Below are 26,529 nucleotides of genomic sequence, written 5' to 3'. Positions count from 1 at the left end.
AAGATGACGCCGCAAGTGGAGATTTCAGAACTTTGAAGCCACCATAAGAGGAGATGAAGACATGGACGAAATCTAGAGTTTTCCAATTCATAATTTCGTCCATAGCATAATATGGTGTTGCGTCACCTTTAGTTTTGGGCCAGGCCCATGTCATTTTCGCAGGAATTAAGTCAGCCACTTTTTAGAGTCCGTATTGAAGGGGGAAAGGCCTTCTAGGGTTTGGTTCGGACACCATACATATGGCTGACCGAAACCCCACCTTTTCCTCCTTTAAATACCCCCATAGCCATCACGTTTAGACTCGGATTTTGATTACACTAAAAGTTAGCCATTGTAGCAACTCTCGTGTACTTCTTTTGAGGCCAACGCCCAGAACAAGACCGACTATTCGGAATCCCACTTTTTTCAATAAAGCTTTCATCTTTCATCCGCAATATTCTGATTGCGTCATTAGTTCTTACTTGTTCTCGATTTCAGGTAGGAATTAAGACCCTCGCTGGTCAGGCTGATCGCGCATCCGCAAGATCAGTAAATCCCGGAGATTGTCCTAGCGATTGCATTGGAGCACGAGCTTTGCACGTGTAGTCGGATTGACAAGCACGAACTCCACCAACAAATCGATCTATCCACGTCTCATCGAAAGATCGGCCACCTTTGCCCTATCAATATGAGGGAACAAACAGGGTGGATGAGATCCTGAATACCGTACATATCTCGGTCTCTAGAGGGATGAATGAAGCGCTAACGACACTATATACAGAAGAGGAGGTGAAAACAACTCTATACCAAATGTTCCCTACTAAGGCGCTGGGGCCAGATGGATATCCAATGCATTTCTTCAAGAGGAATTGGGATTTATGTGAAGCCGAAGTTACAAGTACAATCCTCTGAATACTCCGGGGCAAGGACAATCAAGAGGAAATACATGACACCTTCATTGTGCTCATTCCGAAGGTGGCAAACCCTAAGTCAATTTTGACTAATTAGCATTTGCAATGTTATTTATAAAATTGCTTCGAAAGTTCTTTTCTAATAGGTTGAAGAAAATTTTGCCGGAGATCATCTCGCAAGAGCAATCAGCCTTTGTCCTAGGGAGATTGATCAAAGATATCATGACTACAGCTTATGAGTGCTTACACTTTATAAAGAGAAACATGGCAAAAAAACACCAACATTGTGCTCTTAAGCTAGATATGTGGAAGGCATATGATTGGGTTGAATGGTCCTACCTACAGGCTTTAATGCTGAAATTATGTTTCAACTCTGATTGGGTAAACCTTGTGATGAGAATGGTCTCCATAGTAACATTCTATGTTTTGTTCAATGGATCACCAACGTAAACCTTCGAGCCTACTCGTGGTATCCGTTAAGGAGGCCCCATCTCCCCGTATTTGTTTTTTTTCTTGTAGAAGAGGGCCTCTCGTGTGCCTGCTAAAATCAAGAAGTGTGTTACAATCATCAAGTCTTCAAGTCTTAAGAGTGTCTAGCACTGCCCCGACAGTCAACCACCTATTGTTGATGATAACCAGATGTTTGTGAAAGCAATTGTGGAGGGTGCGGGAGAAACAGCTGAGGTGTTGGAAACTTATTGCCAAGCCTTAGGTAAGAGAATCAATCTTGATAAATCTTCAGTATTCTTTAGTAAGGGTTGTCCAAAGGCGACACACATAAAAATGAAGAGTTCTATATATGTCCATAACGAGTCATTGAGTGAAAAATATCTTGCTATGCCTTCAGATATTGGACGATCGATTAGGGGTGCGTTCAAACACTTAAGTGACCGAGTTTGGAAAATAATTCAAGGATGGCTTGAACAACTTCTATCTTCCGGGGGTAAAGATATTCTTATATGCAAGAGGTTTGGGTTTTAGAGATATAGAAATTTATAATCTAGCTTTTGTTAGCCCGACAAGCTTGGATAATTCTACAAAACCCAAAAACTTCGAGTGTCAGATTCTTAAGGCAATTTATTTTCCATATTGTGGGTTTCCTGAGGCATAGTTGGGGTCGCACCCTTCTTAGATTTGGCATACGATTATGGATGGTCGGGAGATACTTATTCAAGGCGTCATAAAAATAATTGGAATGGATGAAAAGACACATTCTTGGAATGGCAATTGGCTACCTCGCTAATCTTCTTCGAGCCTAATTGTATGCTGCAAGGCAAACCCTACAGTGCCAGTAGCGGCCTTTATTGACTCAACTACTGTTACTTAGAATAGGCAGAGACTGGATGAATGGTTCCTGCCCATGTATGTTGAAGCAATACAAGCCATCCCGATCCGTACGATGCGTTTTGATGATTTTTTTGGCTTGCCATCATGAAGGGACTAGAGTTTTTATGTTCGCTCAGCTTATCGTATGGTTCTGAATTCAAAGCGGCAACGTGAGGCATGTCTTGAGGGCACGACGACTAACTCGGATCACAAAGAGGAGAAAAATAATTGGTCAGCTCTTTGGAAGGTGCCGGTACCACCAAAACTCAGGGTTTTTCTTTGGAGGTTGGCCAAGCAGTCCATTCCCACGGGTGATGTCTGCCATCATCGAAACATGACACCATATTTGTCGTGTTCATTTTGTGGAGCGGAAGACTCGTGGCGCCACTCGATGCTTGAGTGTATGGTGAGTAGCACCGAAAGCAATCACATAACACATGATGGGCACAACCGAACTAGATACAAAACACAAGGATCTGATTTGGTGCTTCGCCATGCTCTCAAAGATTTGGTTTGTCTGACGAAAAGCAATTCATGGAGAGGGTTTTCAAAGCGATGGCAGGAGAATTCTCTCTTGGACCAATCGTTGGATAAATGGGAGATCTGCTGAACAAATTGCACCTCTGGTCTTTGCGATAGTTCCTACAAGAAGAAATAATAGTAGATTGGTGGCGGAGGCGCTGGTGGACAATAGGTGGCTCCCGGACGTCGATCTGGAGCTCCCCTTAGATGGATACACACAATGCATCCGACTCTGGGAGGAAATCGAAGCGGTGCCACGAGATGATCAGGAAGCTGATAAGTTCTTTTGGATTGGATCGACATCGGGGGGAGTACACCTCCAAGGATACATGCAGATTACTCTGTCAAGGAACAATCAACTTCAACCTGCATGAGGCTATCGGGGCATCTTTTGCTCCACCCAAATGCAATATTTTTTGCATGGCTTGCCCTCAGGTATCGTTTGTGGACCTCGGACCGCAGGCACCGACACGGATTACAGGATCACATTGACCCCTGTTTACTTTGCCTGCAAGAGGATGACACTGTGGATCATGTGATCATGCAGTGTCCTTATGCCCGCCAAACTTGGTTTGGATGTCTCACGGCTGCGGGCCTCAACATTATGGACCCAGGTAGGGAAAGCAAACTGGAGCCTTGGTGGGAGGCAGCTAGGAGTTTGGTTCGTACGAGAGATAGAAGAAGCTTTGATACCATGGTCTTGGAGGATTTGGAAGCAGCGAAATTCCAGGGTATTTGGGAATAGGTCGGAGCAGTGCAACACGCACGAGTTGCTTAGGAGAATCAAAGATGAGTTTGAGCTTTGAAAACTTGCGAGAGTAGGAGGGAGTACCTTGATGCCGCGAGAGTAGGCCATAGAGTTAGGGGTGGAGTTTGCCGGCATATTGTTTGCAATATGGCCTTGGCCTCTTGTAAATGGCATTGCTTTCTTCTATAAAATTTTGGTACGCCGTTTTGGCGTACCCTAAGAAAAGCCTCCTTTCCTCCCATACTTTCGTGGAGGCATTCTTGCAGGACTTGCAACATGCATCGGCAAGTGACACTAGTGCAGAATAGGCTACCAGTCGGGTGTGTCTTTTGGCTACCAGTCGCGTGCCCCAGCCCGCGACTGGTACCTCGCCACATGTAGTCAGTACCAGTTGTGTGCCCACCCCGCACGCGGCGTGTTGATTTTGGTGTGCTACTATTAGAATACTAGTCGCGTGCGCGGTTTCGGTCCGCTGGTAGAATTTACCTTTGTATCAAACCTTAATTGAAAAAGAACTAAAAATTGGGTAGCACCTATTCACCCCCTAGGTGCGATATACGATCTTTTCAGAAGGGAAGGGCATGAGAGGAGAAGGTGGAGAAGTGTAAGAGGATGAGGGAAAGAGGATGGAGAAGTGGAAGAGGAGGAGGGGAGAAGGGGGAGAAAGTGGAGATGTGTAAGAGGATGAGGGAAAGAGGGTGGAGAAGTGGAAAAGTGGAAAAGTAATTTTTTTTTGAAAATTTGACAGATTTAAACTTTCTTGCATCGAAATCTAAAACCTCAAAAAACTTTATTTTCCTTTTCAATTTTTACGAATAAAAAGATGGGTAAACGGCCATAGGTCGTTGAAATCATATGTAAAACGGCCATATAGACACCGTGCGAGCGACTGGAATAACTGCCATTTCAAATTTCCGTATCTTCCAAAGCATTGAGGCAGAAATTATTCTTATGCACCATTCCGAAAAATTCAGACCACATCGATTTAACCACTTCACATGGATAGCGAACAAATGGTGGACAGATTCCATCCCAGAACATTGCAAGTATCTTGGTCATACGAATGATTATGATATGTTTTCTCTAGTGACTAGAGATCGATTCATTCTGAGATAAATGCACATCAACAACATGAACTCGGGTGTATATAAACCGACTAAGCATAGATACAGAGAGATAGTCGAGCTGAGAATGTACTGAACCTATTCATCCCGCCTAGGATCGAAAATGTGATGTCACACGCCATAGTGACGTCACATATTTCCTGCCGTGCTAATCGTCCGAGAGAGACTCCTCGGTTGAAACGTGGACCTACATATTAAGGACAGGTTAACCACTAAGACTACTCATAGTGAGAGTAACTAAGGTAGTAACATATGTAGAGCTACATGCATTGTCAACTAGGTAAAGTGATGATATGACATGATATTAAATGAAGAAAGAGATAGTTGTGGTAACTAGCTATGTTACCATAACATCATACAAGATAGAATGAGTCTATGAAGGTAGTAACATAGAGTAGTGTCATATGCATGACATTACTATATGTTACTCTCCACTATAACTAGTTTAAAACGAGACGTCACAAATTAATGGTGATATTTTTTTACTGAAACCACGTCGACGACGCCCAAAATGTAAATTGATAAGCAGCGGAAGTAGTATTCAAGCAAGTTGTGAAATTCAGATAGAGATATAGCTTTTTACTGCCTATACATGACATGGACATGTTTTAGCCTTCCCATTCTAGCACTTTCTTGCAAACTGACCCTGAAATCAGGATGCATGCTACTGAAAAGTATCTTCTGTATGGATGGGAGAAATTCGATTCCATCAGGGACATCAGCTAATTCATTGAAACCATTCAGGTTCAGATACTCGAGATTGATTAAAGATCCCTCTTCTATATAAATCTGACGAACATATGCCATGTCTACCAAGGCCATCCCTTTCAACTTTGGGAACCAACCTGCACTGAACCCTATTTGCTGGCCGGTGTATGCCTTTCTCAGACGCAAGCTTGTTAAATTTGATAATTTAGAGATATGGGGTATCGGGTTTTCTGCAAAATTGCACCAACATAAACTTAATCTGACAAGGGTATTTGCATGGGCTGAAAAGAATGGAGATTGCACCACAGCTTCTGCTAGCCGCCCTGACAGCTCAAGCGTCTGAAGTTGAGGAGGCAATGCCAAAGATTCGAGACTGAGAATTTCATCCTGGTTGATTGCTTTTACATGTAACCTTACGAGATGTTGCATCTTCGACGTAGACGAACACAGCTGTGAGCAGTATTTACTCCTTACATCTGAAATGTAAAGACTCCTTAGTTGGGTTAAATTTCCCATTTTGCTGATAAATTTTTCATTAGCTCGGACTTCATCCAAAGTCTGCAGTTCCTTCAAATTCCAAAGGCCTTCATTTGTTCGGACACCTAAGGATTGACTGAAACTTGACTGTGCAGTATCTATCAATTTCCAGACAAGTACATGCCGCAACTTCTTTAGTTCAGCAAACCCAGGAGGGAAAGTTATTAACTGAGTCCTTTCAAGGCTTAAGGTCTCTAAACTCTGAAGTCTGTTGATAGTTTTTGGGAGTGACTTCACATTGGTGTCATTGAGGCACAGATACTTAAGGTTAAACAGTTCTCCAATTGAATGGCAGATGGTCTCAATAGGCAAGCCTGACAAGTCCAACACTGCAAGGTATTTCGATTTGGATGGGATGTAATGAGACCATGAACAATGAAGCATGGTTCTGTCAAATGCTAATAAGGTGCGAAGTCTCGATGAATCCATGGTCAATCGGATGGCTGTCTCGCATCGGAGGACCGACATACGGCGCGAATCAGAAACAATCTTTATAACTCCTGAGGTGTCATCATAGACTGAACTGAAACACTCCTTCTCAGAGAGTTTTATGGCCAATTCGCGTACAAGATCATGCATACGGAGACGTCGAATCCGACCAAAACTGTTCCTGGCTACGACTTGAAGCATGCTCCGATGGACGAGCTCTATGAGATAGCTTTCAGCAACCTCTTCCAAACTGATTGTTCCTCTTTGTTCAATAAACCCCTCTGCAATCCACAATCTAATAAGCTTTTTTCTCTTAAGGAGATGGCCTTCTGGGAACATAGCACAATACAAGAAACAGTTCTGCAAATAATACGGTAGATGCCTGTAACTTAAATTCAAAATCCACTCTACATGGTTTATGTCCGGATTGTTATGCAATTCACATGTAATTTTACTGTAAAAGGACTTCCATTCTGCTTCACTCTTATCTCGTAGTGATAATAAGCTCCCTAATGCCACAAGAGCTAATGGCAAGCCTGCACATCTCTTCACTATCTTTTCACCCCACTCCTGTAATTCTGGAGGGCAAACCTGATTTTCTATTTTCCAAAACACCTTTCTTGAGAATAAAATCCACGCGTCATGCTTGTTTAGAGGCTCAAGCTCGATCTTGCATGCATCTTCAGCAACTGAAGCTACCTCATCAATTCTAGTTGTGATGACTACTCTGCTTCTCGTCCCACTGTTCAAAAGCAGATTTCTGATTTCCAAAGCAACTGCACCTCTCCATACATCATCCAGTACAATCATGTACCGCTTTTTCTCCAGAAATTTCTTCAATTCTACTCTTAATTTATCATTTTTCATTTTTGCGACCTTGGACTGTATTTTGTTGTCGTTCCCACAGAGTTGTTTCAACATGTTTCTCAAAATATCATCAACTTCACAGGATTGTGAAACAGAAATCCATGCCCGACATTCAAAAGGGGACCTTTCACTCTTGTAGGCATTATGAACAAGAGAACTTTTGCCTAATCCACCCATACCGCAAACAGCTATTATACGCAATGAACAATCTTCAGAGTACAGCAACTTATTTAGGAGTTCCCTATATTTATCAACGCCGACAAAGTCATCATCATTGTCAGATTGACAGTGTCTGAACTGATATGCCTCTTGTCTATTTTCATAGTTTGGTATCTCAACATCGATCCCACTAACTTTTGCTTGTATCCACCGGTCTCGCCTACTTGACAGTTCCCTGAGTCTCTGTTTCATTTTCTCAACCTCAATAGCCATCACATCCAATGAAAACAAGGACTGGGGTCTTTTGATAACTTTCTTGAAATTACTCAAGAAACCCTTCCCCTGGTGTTCAGCAACAATATAGATAAACTGATCCACGATATCTTCAATGTCATATGCTAACCTCCTAACTTGCGTTATCCATGTCTCCGAGACTATATCACTGCATTCCCTTGTACTAATTTTCTTCAGAAACGCATGTACCATCTCAAGTTCTTCCTTTATAAATTCCATGTTAGTCGGGAGCGCTGCAACTAATCCAGATTTCTTTGCAAACAAGGGCTTTGCTAGGTGTAATACTTCTCCTGCCACGACTATGCTAATTTTCTTTATGACTAGAAGAATAGCAGTCTCTGCCATTGTATTTGTTATTTTGCAAAGGGCAATGATAAATCAGCATGCCATTTTAAGTCTCTATTCCACCCTGCAGAGTCAGAAAATAAACTCTGTCAAATAAAGGAAACCCAAAATGGTAAATAGACCACACATTTTTTTCGACAAAGAAATAGACCACTCATGATGGATAGTTAACTTGCTGATGACTTAAATGTTATGTAGACAACAATAAGGGCTTTTGTGGAAGCGCGTCCAGCGAAAATGTGATTGGGTACAAAATCGATAAGAAAAAAGCTCAAAGATTCACACAAACGAGAAGATGGACAGCGATGTTCTGTTCCATTTATCTGCAAACTTCAAACGAAACTCTACAATTTAAGAGATATAAACGATATGAGGATTCTCTAATAAAAAAATCGAGACTGAATCTCTAATTAATGATTTGACGAAGTTTTTCCTTTTTTTATTATGTCGCAAATGGGACTGAGTTTGGTCTTTAAAATGTCAAGGAGAGAGGTAAACATCATCCACCTACATGCTATAATATTTTGACAAATCTGTAGGAACTTATGAGATTTGCGGAAATGCTACCCAGTATTTCTCTGATTTCTTTTCTTTCAAACACATCACAGAACTAGCAAATTGCCTTTGCTAACAATCTAAATAAGTAGAAGAGGGTCTTGGAACTCGCCGAGTGTTTCTCTTGGATGTTGAATAAAAAACTTTGCTTGAAAAAATCGTTGCTACGATGCAGAAAATAAAAGGGAGAAACACCTTTGTATACCTGATCAAACTGGCTGAACTGATATGAAAGTAGAAGAGGATCTAGAGACTGAAAAACTATTTCTCCTGGATCTGGAGAGAGTAGCTCAGACGTGAGATGTCCTCTTGCTCAAGCTTCTATGTCAACGCTGGGCGTGAACTGGCATGGCGGAGGGGAGAAATTGCTGCGATGCCTCCGTCTACCGCTTGACTGGTAGGAGGCTCGTTGGATTAAATTAGACTACAGCTGCAGAGGAGCCGCGTCCGTCAACGCTATGTGCAGCAATGGAACCAAGGAGTTTCCTCTAGTGTCACACAAAATGAATAGAACCCACCGGTCAATGCTTTGGCAAATGTGCAGTTTTCTGGCTTTCTTTTCTTTAGGTTTCCGGCTTTGCCGTTTTGGTTTTGGTTTTCCGCTTGTAAGAGCAACGTCCTTTTGATTCCAATACAAAATGGTGCGGACTTAGATGCACATCAAAGAAAAATGATGGTTATACTAGATGATATTACCATCCATCTCTCATCCAACATACCTGATTGACTTAAAATTTAAACTAAATAACTAAAATTACTTGAAAAAATTTAAAAAAATTCTAGTAAATCATGCATTTAACGATTTATATTCTGGTGAAGTTTCGTTCCATTTGAATAAATGGTTTGTGATTAAATAGTAGTTTAAACTAGTGCTTGAAAACTTAAAAATCTACTTAATCACAAACTAGTCATCCAAACTGGCATTTGCACTTTACTGGATTTTTTTTCATTTTTTTAGTTTTTTAGTTCGAAATCAGAGGCAATTCGAGATGTTGGATCTGAGATGGATGGTGGATGTTGGCACCAAGTCACGGTAAGACTCTGAAGCTCTGTCTGGTCACTAGGGCTTTGAAATCTCAGCCAAGTACCCTTGGGGCGCGATTGGTAGGTCGCACCACCCACGGGGAGCCAAAAATCGGACGATTGAATGCTTGGGTTCCCTCAAAATCTTGGTCCCCGCGCACATCAAAGCAGTCTGAGGCCAAGCCTGGTGGTATGCCCGATTTGGTCGTTTCCACGGAGGCATTCCCTATGGAGCGCAAAGTAATGATTCATTTGAACGCATGGGGAAGGAGCGCGAGACACCACGTCGGTTCGGGACATGCGCCATAAATTCCCCCCACCACCCTATTCCTCCTCTCACTCTCTCTCACTCTCTCTCACCTCACTCCAAACCCCTTGGTGGTTCCTCTGGCGGCAACGAGGCATAGATTGACGGTAGGGTTTGTGTACAGTCGTTGATCTCGCTCCTACGCTACTTCGACTTCGACCGTTGATTCCACGCCGCCTGCGCCACCTCTAGACCACATCTTCTTCGACCTTTGGTGACTCAGCCATGTCGGTAAGGCTTCCAAAAACCCTCGCCGACCCTTGTTTTTACCGTATATCTACCCGTATATGGCTTGTAGGCGCGCGATTCATGACATGCATAGCAGATCTGGTACGGTTAGGGTTCCATCGGGTTACTGCTCCGGGGTTGATTCCCTTTGTGACATTCCAGTTGTTCGTCATGTGCTTCGGCTTCAGATTGATTTATGCAATTATTTGTTTGTTTAGTAGACCTAGGGCTTCGATTGTTAGTCTGTTAGGTCGCACTTATGAGGCGTTGATTTCATTCGCTCTGCTTTGTTTGCTACATTGTACGAGGACGATGATTTAAAATAGTAGCACAGTACAAGATAAGAATGTCCTGTAATACCTTGAGTCGTCCAAGGACAAGCATTGCATTCTCTAAGGTCTTGCAGGAATTTTTTTAGCTATGTTTGCTACATTGTATGAGACTAACTTGCAAATGTTTAACATACTAGTATGTGATTATAATGTGGCACAATGATTCATAGCTTGCACCTTGTTGATTAACATAATGTGCCAATGATTAAAAATGTGGCCACATATTGGTGGCACAGTGAATCTTTCCGACCATGAGCATTGTATAAATACTCAACAATGTGCATATCACTGGTCGAAATGATTGATTATTACCGCAAGGTTATTTGTGTATCAGGCATACTATAAGGATGAGCCAATCATGTTGGTACAGTGGCCACTTATCAAACATTGCCTCACATTTCCTTCTATCTGTAGACTCTGCGTCTGGGAGTGCATGTGGAGGTACTTGAAGAGGTGCCAAGCAAGAGGCCTAGGGGACGACGACCGTCTGTCAGCCACTTTCACGAGGATGTGTCGCATACCCACTTTTGCAAGGTACTCATGACTCCATAGATTGGAGTGCTCCCTCTCCCAGATGCCTTCATGTCTTATCTTGACTAGGTGCCGAAGAAGATGATCGTCAAGTCCACCACAGGGTGACAGTGGAAGATGAACATCAAGGAGGTTTGCGGCAAGGCCGTCCTGGAAGCTAGCTGGACAGACTTCGGCGTCGCCCACAACTTGAAGATTGGCTATGTGTTGTTCTTCAGGAAGCTGAGTGCAAGGGAGTACAGAGTGGTCGTCTTTGACTACTCTTGCTGCGAGGTTGTTGGTCGGTGCCCATAGCACCTAAGTACATGAAGAGGTCTGACGAAGGTGACGAGTGATCGATGTAGTTTGAAGTTGTCCATACTATGGTCATATCGTATGAACATTAGTACTTTTCGTACCGTTGGTCTGTATGAACAGTTATCCTTGTGGTTGATGTCTGTCCGTGGCGTTCTTGCTGTTTTTCATGGTGTTTTTCTGTTCTTCGTGGTGTTTTTGATGTTCTTTCTGGATCACCGTGTTCTTGACGCTATGGTAATCTAACTACTCGTGGGAGGAGATTACCATTTCACGTCAATGCTACACAACCAAATGCACAATATGGTGATCAAAATTGAGCTAGTGTTTTTAGTGTTTTTAGGCAGCATCTCTGTCATAGTCATTTCGTCGAGTAGGTTATGTGCTCAGTTCGCCGGCTTGCGGCTGGAACCGGAGCAGAAAAACTCCAGATTTCGTTGGTGGAGTGCGGAGCAGGAGCTAGCTCCTGTCGAGGATCTGAGGAGTTGGAAGGGATACCCAACAGCCACCCCACCTCGCCGGGTCCCGCTTCACAGCTCCTCTCCGCCGCCCTTCTCCGACCCATGGAGCCGCCGGTCGCCGCCGTCGTACGGCACGCCGTCGTCTCCCGCGCCCTGGTCCTTGCCCTCTCCCTCCTCGCTCGCCTTCTCTTCCGCCCCTACGACACCTCGGCCTCCCTCCACCCGCCATGCCTCTCCTCCCCATCCTTTCCCTCTCCCGCCCCCTCTTATAATTCCACTGCCGCCGTCGCCATTTCGTCCTTAGCAGTGTGGGACGGGGTCCACTTCGCCCGCTCCGCCGAGTGCGGCTACGAGTACGAGCAGTCGTTCGCCTTCCTCCCCCTCCTCCCCGCCTCCATGGCTCTCCTCTCCCGAACCCGTAAGTCACCCCAAACCATCTTCTTTTCGTTGAGGTGCCTGCTTGATCTGATCTGGTCTTGCGTTTTTCTGGCGCCCAAGTGTTCGCCCCGCTGGTGCCGGTGCTGGGGTACAGGGCCGTGCTCGTGCTCTCCGGGCATGTTCTCAACAACGTGGCGTTCGTTGCCGCCGCGGCCTACTTCTACAGGTGACTGACGTTCTTCGGCAACTCAAGTTTGGCTTCAATTTTCTTTCAGTGTAATCAGGATTTCTAAATTTATAAGCCATTTTAGCCCGAGTGCCGTTTTAGGTTCCTGGAACAGTTCGACTGTGTTTGCCAGATAGGAATACCGGCCAACTTAAGGCTGTACGAAAGAGCATGATGTGTCTTCTTCATTTTATTGGAGTGGAGTGGTTCCCATGAATTTTCAGGCTGTTAGAGTGTATGATTGGTGCACATAATTGTCTACTTGATTCATTTAATTGCATTATGTTATAGTGTTCAAGTAGCTGCAAGAAAATATCTGTCATCTGTTTCAAGTTGTAGTGCACTCATTTCAAGTGTAGGATGACCAACTTCTAGTTTATACATGTTCCCCTTTGCCTAGCATTTCCAATATGGCTAAACATTCTGCTTCTTGCAGATTGTCTGTACTGATATTAAAGGACTCAGGAGCAGCCTACCGAGCGTCTGTTCTCTTTTGCTTCAATCCTGCTTCAGTGTTCTACTCATCACTGTAATTTTCTTTCTCTTGATGCCACAACTAGGAAAACAAATCATGTACTAACCATGAATTAAACATTAACATGTTTTTTTTTTGGGTGCTTTGGCAGATATTCAGAAAGTCTTTATGCGCTGTTTTCGCTTGGTGGGCTGTTCTACCTGTTTTCCGGTGCCAATACCGTTGCAATGATAATGCTCGCTGTCTCTGGTTCCGCTAGGTCAAATGGAGCACTTAATGCTGGTTATTTCTGTTTTCAGGCTTTGCTACAAGCATATGATGCTGCTATACAGAAGAAAAGGCCTATAGTAAGTTAGTCTATATAAACTTTGCTATTCTTTTCCATGGTGCTTATTATAACTAGCTTAAATGAAGAGGCTGCATGATTGAAGAGGATGTGATTCGTCCACACTCATACTTCATATCACCCCTTTGGGGATTTTCACCACAAAGTTTGAATAGATTCTCATAAAGTTCAATTTTAGGTGTGAAATTTGTGTACATGCGAAAATTGTGCAAAGTATATGATTATATGTGCGTTGTACAGTAGGACAAAAGATTGTACTCATATTACAAATGATGATGCCATCTTTTTTTCTTTCTTCTGTAGAGGCACATATCATCAAAATTGTCCACAAAATTTGCATGTAGTAGTCTTTCACATGTCTTAGCAATATGATTTATTTATTTTAATTTGCTGAAGTTCCTGAGTTCAAAGAGACTGAAATGCACACAAATGTGTGTGCACAAGTCATATCTTCTACATGGCCTTTTATGTTCCTTTGTTCTATGCAAAAGTTCTGTTGGGCTACATAAGATGCTGTTAGGGAAGATGTGTGTATCTAACAACTTTACCTTTTTTTTTTTGGCCCAAGTTGGCAGTGCAGGCCCTTATCACTGGATTTTTGCGCTCCACTTTTATATTTATACCATTCTTTGCTTTCCAAGCATATGGATATTTAAACATATGCATACACGGGAACTCAGATGAGTTGAGGCCATGGTGCAAAGCAAAATTGCCCCTTTTGTACAGTTTTATTCAGAGCCACTACTGGTAATTATTTCTATCATAGCTTTATCAGCATTAGCTTCATAATTCATAAAACGTGAACACTGTTTTACACTAGTATTATTGGTTTTACTGTCTTCTTCTGCAGATTGTATTGTGTTTTGTCTCAGAACTCATATATAAATGTTATTTTATCCTTAACAAAGTTCTTTTTTTGCGTGACTTAATAAATGGAGGAAAAGGACCATTTCTTTTATACAACCATGCATGTTCCACATTCATCTTTGTGGACTGTGATTTACCTGTTCCCTCATCCTTGTGGTCTATTTCACCGATAGTGTATGTCATATTGTCGTTAGGATACCATGCTTGGTATTTGGAACCCATGCTTGGGTTCTGTGCCCTATGTATAGGAAGCGGGCATAATACGTATGTGGGTTCTGAACCATGGATTAAGAATGTCCATATCCCATACAATTTACATAGCTTATACTGCTAAGCTTTGCTCTTTGATTAATGACTACTCTATTTTGACCACTTATGAGTCTCATGTTTTCATAAAATAAAAACTTGTGAGACTAATTATGCATGAGATTTACGCTATTTTCTCTTTCTTTTCAGGGGAGTTGGTTTCTTGAGATACTTTCAAGTGAAGCAGCTGCCCAACTTTCTTTTAGCTTCACCAGTACTGTCCCTTGCAGTTTATTCTATAGCTCATTACACAAAAATGCTTCACCAACTCTTCCAGTCAAATAACATACACGAGAAGATTATTGCTACTGTTGAGGGGAGGTCAGTTGAATTATGCGAAAGCTCAGATGTTGCCACGGTGTTGAAGAGTGAATTTTCTAGTGGACTAAATAACAAAAGCCAAGGTACTATTGCATTCTCAGCTGTCAACATATTTTCTCTATTCTGAAAGATTATTGGGCACATCATCAAATTGATATTATTCAACTTTCTTAAAGATGCTATTTTCTCTGACTCGCAATGTATAAAGCCTATAAATAACGTGGAGTACCTTGAAGTTGATCTAGGAATTCGGAGAGTTCGAAGTGACCTGAGAAACAGGGAAACGGCATCAACTGAATGGGTTTGAATAAAGCTTTTATGTGTACCTAACTCTGCACTGTTTGAACAGCACACACTGAGGTTAAAAAGAGAAAATCTGCTGCCTCCGAGGCTACTTCGGCATCTTTAGAGAGCGACAGGTCAACCGGTCGAATTCTGAAAGTTGATAAGGACGAGTGCCCCATACTAGTTCTTCCTTTCATTTTACATCTGACATTCATGACATTTACTGCCTTCTTCGTGATGCACGTCCAGGTCAGTATAGCGTTTGCAACTTAAAACAGAATTTATTTGTAGATGCTGCAGAGTCTATTACTTAAGCCTCCTCTGTTTTTTCCTTGGTCTAGGTGTCAACGCGATTTCTGTCTGCTAGTCCCCCGATCTACTGGGCTGCTTCGCGCATTTTGGTTTCTCCAAGGGGCTCGTCCAAGAGATGGGGATACTTCATCGTCGTTTACTTCATTGCTTATATTCTTCTAGGCAGTTTGCTCTTCCCCAACTTCTACCCGTTCACATGAGAACAGCTGCACAGTTACACGCAAACTGTATGAAAAAAACTGAGTGTGGAGGTTTTCCTAGGTAGAGGGTTCATGCACAATTGATGTATCTTTTGTTCCCTACAAATTTTCAGCTTAAAGAGAAAACCCGGGTTGAGCTTACTCGAAGGCCACTTATCACATATATACTTGATTATGAGCAAGGTCTGGTTGGACAGTGGACACTACGAAAGATTGCACAGAATCAACAAAGGATTTGATGGGCACTATGTCGAGAGTAGTGATTAGTGAGTAGCCACCGTTCAGTATGGATAGAACTTACGAGGTTAGCGACACGAAATGGTTGGCGTCACGATAGTACGTAGGTATCAGTGTCATTTAGAGTTTTGTCCAGACGTGTTCTCTCTTCATTTTCACTAATAGGAGTGTGCCGTCGTGTACTACTGTACCAGTCGTATAATTGCAGTTTTCTCATTCTGTTGTATCTATAGATAGACATTGCAGAACGGTGTTTTTTTTTTCCAAACCCATTTGTATGTACTATATGTTTTTTGCATTTTATTTACATAAAATTGTTAATTGCAAAAGAAGGTGAACGTTTAAATAATTTAGGCCAAGGTGAGAGGCTTTGTTGTAGACTCGGTGCAATCGTCAACTTGATATGCTACATTCAGCCCAGGGCAGTTAATGTACTTACGTTAAAAAAAACAGACAAGTGCCCAAAAATAGATCCATTTCCGTTCAAAATCTAAGACAACAGAAGCAAAGTAAAGCATATGACAATATATCAACATCTCATGAAGCCCGAAGGTATTATGCCTTGAAAAGAAACTTTAACCATGCATATAGCTACAGGCGATATCTAGTTATTCATCAACTGTGTAATATTCAAGTTAGATCAACGGGGATCCTGGAAAGGGCGAAACATCGCCACTTCATGTTCTTCAGAACCAGGCCAGCTGGACCCATAGTTGACTGGCCTGGTTTTCTAACTGTGTAGCACGAACAGGAGGTTTTAACTTTCTAGCGGGAACTGCAACTTCTCAAATATAAGAATCGCAACAACTGGTCCTGCGAAATCTCCAAGGGTACAACCTGCAAGCCATTGGACGACATAGTGTCAACTTATTTTGAATTGAACCAATACTAAGATGTGCTAAATCTGATAGTGATTCATTCAAGGCAGCAACTGTGCTAAATTCCTTCCAAGCAAACTAATGGACAGAGCTATAGATACTTAGCATATCTCAGGGTGACAAATCTAAGCTGAAAAAATAATAATCTGTGCTTAAAATCATTCAACAATAAATACGCAGAGGACACATTTTTCACTCATGGCAACATAAACAGCTGAAAACTTACAAAAAGGACCAAAATGCAGAAAGAGCATCACATGCAGAACAATAAAGGTAATTTAAGATTATTTTTAAGAAACCGAAAGATCTATTGAAAAGTCAATAAATTCATAAATAAAACTAGATGCTTTGGCAAAAGTTGCATTGTCTAGCACTTGAATAGACGGAAGAAAGGAGTCGTAACTCACCAATCCACTGGCCATGCATTGGATGCACGAGGGCACCAAGGCCTGCTCCAATTGAAATTAGTTACTTGCATTTACTTTATCTAGTTTGCTTTATTTACTATTGCTAAAATGGGTACTCCTGAAAATACTAAGTTGTGTGACTTCACAACCACAAATAATAATGATTTTTTATGCACACATATTGCTCCACCTGCTACTACAGCGGAATTCTTTGAAATTAAACCTGCTTTACTGAATCTTGTTATGCGAGAGCAATTTTCTGGTGTTAGTTCTGATGATGCTGCTGCCCATCTCAATAATTTTGTTGAATTGTGTGAAATGCAAAAGTATAAGGATGTAGATGGTGACATTATAAAATTAAAATTGTTCCCTTTCTCATTAAGAGGAAGAGCTAAAGATTGGTTGCTATCTCTGCCTAAGAATAGTATTGATTCATGGACTAAATGCAAGGATGCTTTTATTGGTAGATATTATCCCCTGCTAAAATTATATCTTTGAGGAGTAGCATAATGAATTTTAAACAATTGGATAATGAGCATGTTGCACAAGCATGGGAAAGAATGAAATCTTTGGTTAAAAATTGCCCAACCCATGGATCGACTACTTGGATGATCATCCAAACCTTTTATGCAGGACTGAATTTTTCTTCGCGGAACCTATTGGATTCAGCTGCTGGAGGTACCTTTATGTCCATCACTATTGGTGAAGCAACAAAGCTTCTTGATAATATGATGATTAATTACTCTGAATGGCACACGGAAAGAGCTCCACAAGGTAAGAAGGTAAATTCTGTCGAAGAAACCTCTTCCTTGAGTGATAAGATTGATGCTATTATGTCTATGCTTGTGAATGGTAGGACAAATGTTGATCCTAATAATGTTCCGTTAGCTTCATTAGTTTCTCAACAAGAATATGTTGATGTGAATTTCATTAAAAATAACAATTATGATAATTCTAGGCCATATCCTGCTAATGGTAACTCTTATGGTAGATATGCTTCACCTAATGAGGAAAAGATGTTAGAAATTGAAAGATCCACCAAGAACTTTATGCAATCACAATAAGAGCAAAATAAATTGTTTACTAAAACTATGAATGAGCAATCTACCTTGTTGAAGAATATAGGAAATCAACTTGAAAATCTGAATATGGAGATCTCTGGGTTGCAAACTAAACTTGCAAATGCTGAAAACCGAATCTCATACATGTCTGCGTCACAATCTTCTTTAATTAATAAAATGGCTGCTAAACCTGAGGATATAGATAATAAAATTGTTACTACAGCAAATGCCATCCAAGTTAGAATTAATGAGAATATAAGATTGATGGCCGAATTGCGTGCTAGGTGGGAAAAAGAAGAAAATGAAAAAGAAGATAATATAGCTAAAGTTTGGACTATTACCACCACTAGCAATGCTAATGCTACACATGTTGTTGCACCTCCTACTAATAATGGTAAAAGAATTGGTGTTGGCAATGTTTCCACTTCTAATGCAAAGCGCGAAAAACTGCTCGAAACTGCTAAAACTGCTGAAACTGCCTGTGATAAAACAGCTGAAATTTTTTCCAATATTGGGGATAATGATCCCATTGCTTTAGATTATAATGGTTTGGATTTTGATGATTGCCATATCTCTGAAGTTATAAAGTTCTTACAAAAACTTGCTAAGAGTCCTAATGCTAGTGCTATAAATTTGGCTTTCACGAAACATATTACAAATGCTCTCATAAAAGCTAGAGAAGAGAAACTAAATCGCGAAACTTCTATTCCTAGGAAGCTAGAGGATGGTTGGGAGCCCATCATTAAGATGAAGGTCAATGACTTTGATTGTAATGCTTTATGTGATCTTGGTGCAAGTATTTCCATTATGCCTAAGAAAATCTATAATATGCTTGACTTGCCACCATTGAAAAATTTCTATTTGGATGTAATCTTGCTGATAAATCTACAAAGAAACCTTTGGGAGAGTTGATAATGTTCGCATTACCGTTAACAATAACCTTGTCCCCGTTGATTTTTTTGTCTTGGATATTGAATGCAATGCATCTTGTCCCATTATATTGGGAAGACCTTTTCTTCGAACTGTTGGTGCTATCATTGATATGAAGGAAGGTAATATTAAATATCAATTTCCTCTCAAGAAAGGTATGGACCACTTCCCTAGAAAGAGAATGAAGTTACCTTTTGATTATATCATTAGAACAAATTATGATGTTGATGCTTCGTCTCTTGATAATACTTGATACACACTTTCTGCGCCCTTAAAAAAAGCGCTTATGAGAGACAACCCATGATTTTACTACAGTACTTTTATTTTATATTTGAGTCTTGGAAGTTGTTACTACTGTAGCAACCTCTCCTTATCTTAGTTTTGTGCATTGTTGTGCCAAGTAAAGTCGTTGATAGTAAGGTTCATACTAGATTTGGATTACTGCGCAGAAACAGATTTCTTTGCTGTCACGAATCTGGGATAAATTCTCTGTAGGTAACTCAGAAAATTATGTCAATTTACGTGAGTGATCCTCAGATATGTACGCAACTTTCATTCAATTTGAGAATTTTCATTTGAGCAAGTCTGGTGCCTCTTAGAAATTCGTCTTTATGAACTGTTCTGTTTTGACAGATTCTGCCTTTTATTTCGCATTGCCTGTTTTACTATGCTTGATGGATTTTTCGATTCCATTGACTTTCAGTAGCTTTGTGCAATGTCCAGAAGTATTAAGAATGATTATGTTACCTCTGAACATGTAAATTTTAATTGTGCACTAACCCTCTAATGAGTTGTTTTGAGTTTGGTGTGGAGGAAGTTTTCAAGGATCAAGAGAGGGAGATGATACAATATGATCAAGGAGAGTGAAAGCTCTAAGCTTGGGGACGCCCCGGTGGTTCACCCCTGCATATATCAAGAAGACTCAAGCGTCTAAGCTTGGGGATGCCCAAGGCATCCCCTTCTTCATCGACAACATTATGAGGTTCCTCTAGTGAAACTATATTTTTATTCCATCACATCTTATGTACTTTGCTTGGAGCGTCGGTTTGTTTTGGTTTTTGTTTTGTTTGAATAAAATGGATCTTAGCATTCTTTGTGTGGGAGAGAGACACGCTCCGCTGTTTCATATGGACAGATATGTTCTTAGGCTTTACTCATAATATTCATGGCGAAAGAATCTTCTTCGTTAAATTGTTATATGGTTGGAATCGGAAAATGATACATGTAGTAATTGCTATAATGTCTTGGATAATGTGATACTTGGCAATTGTTGTGCTAATGTTTAAGCTCTTTCATCATATACTTTGCACCTATTAATGAAGAAATACATAGAGCTTGCTAAAATTTGGTTTGCATAATTAGTCTCTCTAAGGTCTAGATAATTTCTAGTATTGAGTTTGAACAACAAGGAAGACGGTGTAGAGTCTTATAATGTTTACAATATGTCTTTTATGTGAGTTTTGCTGCACCGGTTCATCCTTGTGTTTGTTTCAAATAACCTTGCTAGCCTAAGCCTTGTATCGAGAGGGAATACTTCTCATGCATCCAAAATCCTTGAGCCAACCACTATGCCGTTTGTGTCCACCATACCTACCTACTACATGGTATTTCTCCGCCATTCCAAAGTAAATTGCTTGAGTGCTACCTTTAAACTTCTATCCTCTACCTTTGCAATATATAGCTCATGGGACAAATATCCTAAAAACTATTGTGGTATTGAATATGTACTTATGCACTTTATCTCTTATTAAGTTGCTTGTTGTGCGATAACCATGTTCCTGGGGACGCCATCAACTACTCTTTGTTGAATATCATGTGAGTTGCTATGCATGTCCGTCTTGTCTGAAGTAAGGGAGATTTACCACTAAAATGGTTAGAGCATGCATAATGTTAGAGAAGAACATTGAGCCGCTAACTAAAGCCATGATCCATGGTGGAAGTTTCAGTTTTGGACAAATATCCTCAATCTCATATGAGAAAATTAATAATTGTTGAATGCTTATGCATAAAAGAGGAGTCCATTAGCTGTTGTCTATGTTGTCCCGGTATGGATGTCTAAGTTGAGAATAATCAATAGCGAGAAATCCGATTGGAGCTTTCTCCTTAGACCTTTGTACGAGGCGGCATAGAGGTACCCCTTTGTGACACTTGGTTAAAACATATGCATTGCGATGATAATCCAGGTAATCCGAGCTAATTAAGACAAGGTACGGGCACTATTAGTATACTATGCATGAGGCTTGCAACTTGTAAGATATAATTTACATGATACATATGCTTTATTACTACCGTTGACAAAATTGTTTCTTGTTTTCAAAACCAAAGCTCTAGCACAAATATAGCAATCAATGCTTCCCTCTGCGAAGGGCCCTTTCTTTTACTTTTATTGTTGAGTCAGTTCACCTATCTCTCTCCACCTCAAGAAGCAAACACTTGTGTGAACTGTGCATTGATTCCCACATACTTGCATATTGCACTTGTTATATTACTTTACATTGACAATATCCATGAGATATACATGTTATATGTTGAAAGCAACCGCTGAAACTTAATCTTCCTTTGAGTTGTTTCAATACCTTTACTTTGAATTATCGCTTTATGAGTTAACTCTTATGCAAGACTTATTGATGCTTGTCTTGAAGTACTATTCATGAAAATTCTGTGCTATATGATTCATTGTTTACTCATGTCATTTACATTGTTTTGATCGCTGCATTCATTACATATGCTTACAATAGTATGATCAAGGTTATGATGGCATGTCACTCCAGAAATTATCTTTGTTATCGTTTACCTGCTCGGGACGAGCAGAAACTAAGCTTGGGGATGATGATACGTCTCCGACGTATCGATAATTTCTTATGTTCCATGCCACATTATTGATGATATCTACATGTTTTATGCATATTTTATGTCATATTTATGCAATTTCCGGCACTAACCTATTAACAAGATGCCGAAGAGCCGATTCTTGTTTTCTGCTGTTTTTGGTTTCAGAAATCCTAGTAAGGAAATATTCTCGGAATTGGACGAAATCAACGCCCAGGGGCCTATTTTCACACGAAGCTTCCAGAAGACCGAAGGGAAGACGAAGTGGGGCCACGGGGTGCCGCCACACTAGGGCGGCGCGACCCAGTGGGGGCCCGCGCGGCCCTAGCGTGTGGGGCCCCCGTGTGGCCTCCTGACCTGCCCTTCCGCCTACATATAGTCTTCGTCGCGAAACCCCCAGTACCGAGAGCCACGATACGTGAAAACCTTCCGGAGACGCCGCCGCCGCCAATCCCATCTCGGGGGATTCAGGAGATCGCCTCCGGCACCTGCCGGAGAGGGGAATAATCTCCCGGAGGACTCTACACCGCCATGGTCGCCTCCGGAGTGATGAGTGAGTAGTTCACCCCTGGACTATGGGTCCATAGCAGTAGCTAGATGGTTGTCTTCTCCTCATTATGCTTCATTGTCGGGTCTTGTGAGCTGCCTAACATGATCAAGATCATCTATCTGTAATGCTATATGTTGTGTTTGTTGGGATCCGATGGATAGAGAATACTATGTTATGTTGATTATCAATCTATTACCGATGTGTTGTTTATGATCTTGCATGCTCTTCGTTATTAGTAGAGGCTCTGACCAAGTTTTTAATCTTAACTCCAAGAGGGAGTATTTATGCTCGATAGTGGGTTCATGCCTCCATTAAATCTGGGACAGTGACAGAAAGTTCTAAGGTTGTGGATGTGTTGTTGCCACTAGGGATAAAACATCGATGCTATGCCCGAGGATGTAGTTATTGATTACATTACGCACCATACTTAATGCAATTGTCTGTTGTTTGCAACTTAATACTAGAAGGGGTTCGGATGATAACCTGAAGGTGGACTTTTTAGGCATAGATGCATGCTGGATAGCGGTCTATGTACTTTGTCGTAATGCCCAATTAAATCTCACAATATTCATCATATCATGTATGTGCATTGCCATGCCCTCTCTATTTGTCAATTGCCCAACTGTAATTTGTTCACCCAACATGCTATTTATCTTATGGGAGAGACACCTCTAGTGAACTGTGGACCCCGGTCCATTCTTAACATCGAATACAATCTACTGCAATACTTGTTCTACTGTTTTCCGCAAACAATCATCATCCACACTATACATCTAATCCTTTGTTACAGCAAGCCGGTGAGATTGACAACCTCACTCGTTTCGTTGGGGCAAAGTACTTTGGTTGTGTTGTGAAGGTTCCACGTTGGCGCCGGAATCTCTGGTGTTGCGCCGCACTACATCTCGCCGCCATCAACCTTCAACGTGCTTCTTGGCTCCTACTGGTTCGATAAACCTTGGTTTCTTACTGACGGAAAACTTGCCGCTGTACGCATCACACCTTCCTCTTGGGGTTCCCAATGGTCGCGTGTTGTACGCGTATCATGGTGTCATGTGAACGTCGACTACATGACACTTCACCTTTATGGGCCTAGGGGGATGCATCTTGTATTCGTTTGCCAATTGCGGGGTTGCCGGAGTGACAGAAACCTGAACCCCTGTTGGTATATCGATGCAGGAGGGATAGCAGGATCTCAGAGTTCAAGGCTGTGGTTAGATTTATCTTAATTACTTTCTTGTAGTTGCGGATGCTTGCAAGGGATATAATCACAAGTATGTATTAGTCCTAGGAAGGGTGGTACATTAGCATAGGTTCACCCACACAACACTTATCAAAACAATGAAGATTAATTAGCCATATGTAGCGAAAGCACTAGACTAAAATCCCGTGTGTCCTCAAGAACGTTTGGTCATTATAAGTAAACAAACCGGCTTGTCCTTTGTGCTAAAAAGGATTGGGCCACTCGCTGCAATTATTTCTCTCGAACTTTACTTACTCGTACTTTATTCAACTGCTGCATCAAAACCCCCTGAATACTTGTCTGTGAGCATTTACAGTGAATCCTTCATCGAAACTGCTTGTCAACACCTTCTGCTCCTCGTTGGGATCGACATTCTTACTTATCGAAAATACTACGATACACCCCTTATACTTGTGGGTCATCAGTACCTAGCTAGGTACCAGGTCATGTTGCGCCGGAAATTGCACCACGAAAAAGCATCTACAGAACGCAGCCAATAATACAGAGAGGTACTCCGTGTAAGTGCCAATTAATACAGAGAGGTCGTTCCCGTCGGCATGGTCCAGGAGGGGAGGGTCCTCACGTCGACTTGGAGACGAACCAAACGGGACAAAATGACTCGGACGACTTGCTCAGCGATGCCAGCGTGGCGAATGCCACCCAAAAGCTTCATCTGCGTTGTTGATGAAAAGGTTGGTCTCGATGGTTCATATCGGTCAAGTGGATGAATTGAGGACGGAGTGTTGGAGTCTCCATGTCAATTTGTATTCACATCATGACTATCCGCGATTGATAAGCCAGGAGTTGGAGGGCTTCACGCAATCTTGCTGCTATTTGCGAGTGAACGCCCAACGTCGCCTTGGCGACTCGAAGGATGGCTCGTGGGTTCGTTCTTACGTGCGTCCATGCTTGCTGCGCCGTGGAATTGCTTCGCACCTTGAGCCAACCCTAGTTACGGGATCTGCAGCTTTTATTGTACCACGCGAGGGATCGGGAAACAAAGGAGAACTACTCGGGAGCGGAACGGAGGAGGAACCAGGTGGAGCTAGCGATGTACGCGCGATGGACGGAACCAACTAAACCTGAGGTATTGGAAGGTATAATAGCTGCCCCCCCATGGGGGCTTCACAGCGATTACCGTTTCTGGGCCGTCGGATCTACTCATCTGTATATCTGAATCGTTCATTCTGGGCAGCATCCTGCTAGGTAAAGCCATGCAATGGTCGTTTTTACCCACCACTGGCTGCACGCGGGGTCCCACGTATGGCCGGGTCCGCTCATCAGTCGATGCGGGTGGGTTTCTGGTTGGTCACGTGTGGCTTCCTGCGTAATGGTCGTCCGCCCACCCAACCCCCGCTCCCTTCCTCTGCCCCAATCCCTGAACAGCTCATCTCCCCCAAATCCCTCAGCTCGTCTCCCCAATTCTTTCAAACCCTAGGCTAATCCATGTCCTGGTAGCTCCTGCCCCTCCCTCTTCCTCGGTTCCCTCATCCCGTCGTGCCGCTGGCTGTTAGCCCCCTCCCGCGCGCAAGGGGCGTCCTTGAAGGTCGGCGACCTGGCCGACAAGGTGGGAGCGGCGGGGGCGCTGCCGTCGCGATCTAGCGCGCGGCGGGCTGGCAACCAAGGCGGAGGGTCAGCGGGAGACAGTGGCGACGGGCCATGGCAGGCCTCCATCGGTTCTCCCGCCGCCGCGGGTCTCCTCCGTATCACAGCCGCCGGTGAGGGATCCTGCCCCCATATCATTTCCCTCTTCTTTGTCCATGATGGATGCCCAGGCTCCACCTCCATCACCCTCTATTTTTTTCCTAGGCACGGGAGAAGAAGATGGCGCGTTCATCCTCGAGGTCGAGCCGGCCCTGATGCGCTGATCCTTGTGACGCTGAATCCAGTGGTAAACATGGCTGTGGTTGTTTTCATTGCCTTGTCTTCCTCTGCCTTCCTAACATTGTATGTATTTCTTTGTTTTAGGCATATGCATAGTTGTGGCAACAGATGGCAAAATTGTTGAGTGATGTAGATGATTTGGAGCTGATGTTATAATGGCATTCATATCATGGCAAGATGGTAAGGTTTCTGTGTTTTGTATTGAGGTATCTTTTCATGATTGCTTGGTGGCCTCATTAAGTCATTAATTACATTTTGGATGTGTTACAAACTGCCACGGTACTAAAACCAGAAGATGCATTTTACACAAATCAAATGAAGTGTATTGGGAATAACCAGGGTTATGCAATATACTTCTCGAGAGGGCTGGTCCATTTAACAAGTGAGATACTAAAGAATTATTCTAACTCTTTCGGTGACCTGGTTCTGACTTACAATTCCTAAATTTTGAACATTTCAGATCAGGGAAAGTAAATCCTAAGTTTCCATATCTTTTCCATCTTGGGATTTTGGTAAATTATAAAAACCCTTCCTTTGGATAATTTACGTTGCAGATTATACATTTGTTCGAAGCTTTCTCAGAATTAATGATTTGCACTTTCATATGTAGTGTTTTGATTCAAAGTTTCTGAAGATCTATCTAGAGATTGCACCAACTCCATTGCAACTAGCGAGAGGACCCGGAGAAACTTAAAGTTCTTCAAAATGGCTACGGGATAAAGGTAGTTATAGGTTCTACGTTTTGTAAAGAAAAATAAGTTCCTATCCATTGCTGCTACTCTGCACATTTATAGCTGCTGGAAACTTTAGGTTACTGAATCTTATTCTGTTGCAAGTCCTGCTTTAAAATACTCTATACCACTTATAAAGAAAGTTGCTACCGACAACGAGTAGAATGGAATGTGTAAAGTTGCATTGCTCAATTTACTAAGTAGCTGTATACTAATATTAAGTCATGATTACATGCTCGGTTTCTTTCACCTTTGTATGGTGTAGTACATATACACTGCTACAATGTGCTTTGTCCCTCCTTGTTGGCATGCAGGTTATCATAATTGTTGTTTTTCTGTCATTCTCAGGGTAATAGGAAACTACAAAAGAAGTTACTAGAGAAATC

The 26,529-nt window shown here is 42.0% G+C and overlaps 2 protein-coding genes and 1 long non-coding RNA gene across 3 annotated transcripts; 1 reads left to right on the top strand and 2 right to left on the bottom strand.

Moving 5' to 3' along the window:
* Positions 1 to 4,489: 4,489 nt before the first annotated feature.
* On the bottom strand, positions 4,490 to 8,873 carry LOC124651179 (disease resistance protein RPM1-like). Its single transcript, XM_047190310.1, has 3 exons — positions 8,710 to 8,873; positions 5,188 to 8,013; positions 4,490 to 4,799 (listed from the first exon to the last, which is right to left on the bottom strand). The coding sequence occupies exon 2, from the start codon at positions 7,947 to 7,949 to the stop codon at positions 5,190 to 5,192; it is 2,760 nt and encodes a 919-aa protein (XP_047046266.1). The 5' UTR covers positions 7,950 to 8,013; positions 8,710 to 8,873; the 3' UTR covers positions 4,490 to 4,799; positions 5,188 to 5,189.
* Positions 8,874 to 11,782: 2,909 nt separating this feature from the next.
* On the top strand, positions 11,783 to 15,571 carry LOC124654872 (GPI mannosyltransferase 2-like). Its single transcript, XM_047193851.1, has 8 exons — positions 11,783 to 12,098; positions 12,179 to 12,284; positions 12,721 to 12,813; positions 12,911 to 13,106; positions 13,674 to 13,852; positions 14,429 to 14,682; positions 14,949 to 15,133; positions 15,226 to 15,571. Exons 1-8 carry the CDS (start codon positions 11,783 to 11,785, stop codon positions 15,394 to 15,396), a joined length of 1,500 nt encoding a protein of 499 aa, XP_047049807.1. The 3' UTR covers positions 15,397 to 15,571.
* Positions 15,572 to 16,091: 520 nt separating this feature from the next.
* LOC124657943 lies at positions 16,092 to 16,973 on the bottom strand. The gene is made up of 2 exons (XR_006988945.1): positions 16,919 to 16,973; positions 16,092 to 16,470 (listed from the first exon to the last, which is right to left on the bottom strand). It is a non-coding gene; the product is annotated as an uncharacterized LOC124657943 (long non-coding RNA).
* Between the last annotated feature and the right edge of the window lie 9,556 nt (positions 16,974 to 26,529).

This window comes from Lolium rigidum, chromosome 5 (genome assembly GCF_022539505.1).
Source record: "Lolium rigidum isolate FL_2022 chromosome 5, APGP_CSIRO_Lrig_0.1, whole genome shotgun sequence".
Classification (NCBI taxonomy): Eukaryota; Viridiplantae; Streptophyta; class Magnoliopsida; order Poales; family Poaceae; genus Lolium; species Lolium rigidum.
Note: the sequence above shows the minus strand (reverse complement) of the source record. Positions and strands in the feature narration are given on the sequence as shown.

Bases quoted from the DNA above. Each gene is read 5' to 3' on its own strand.
- LOC124654872 (XM_047193851.1), top strand. From the start codon at position 11,783: ATGGAGCCGCCGGTCGCCGCCGTCGTACGGCACGCCGTCGTCTCCCGC. The intron at 12,099-12,178 runs GTAAGTCACCCC...CTGGCGCCCAAG, and splicing joins GGCTCTCCTCTCCCGAACCC to TGTTCGCCCCGCTGGTGCCG. The intron at 15,134-15,225 runs GTCAGTATAGCG...TCCTTGGTCTAG, and splicing joins TCTTCGTGATGCACGTCCAG to GTGTCAACGCGATTTCTGTC.
- LOC124651179 (XM_047190310.1), bottom strand. From the start codon at position 7,949: ATGGCAGAGACTGCTATTCTTCTAGTCATAAAGAAAATTAGCATAGTC.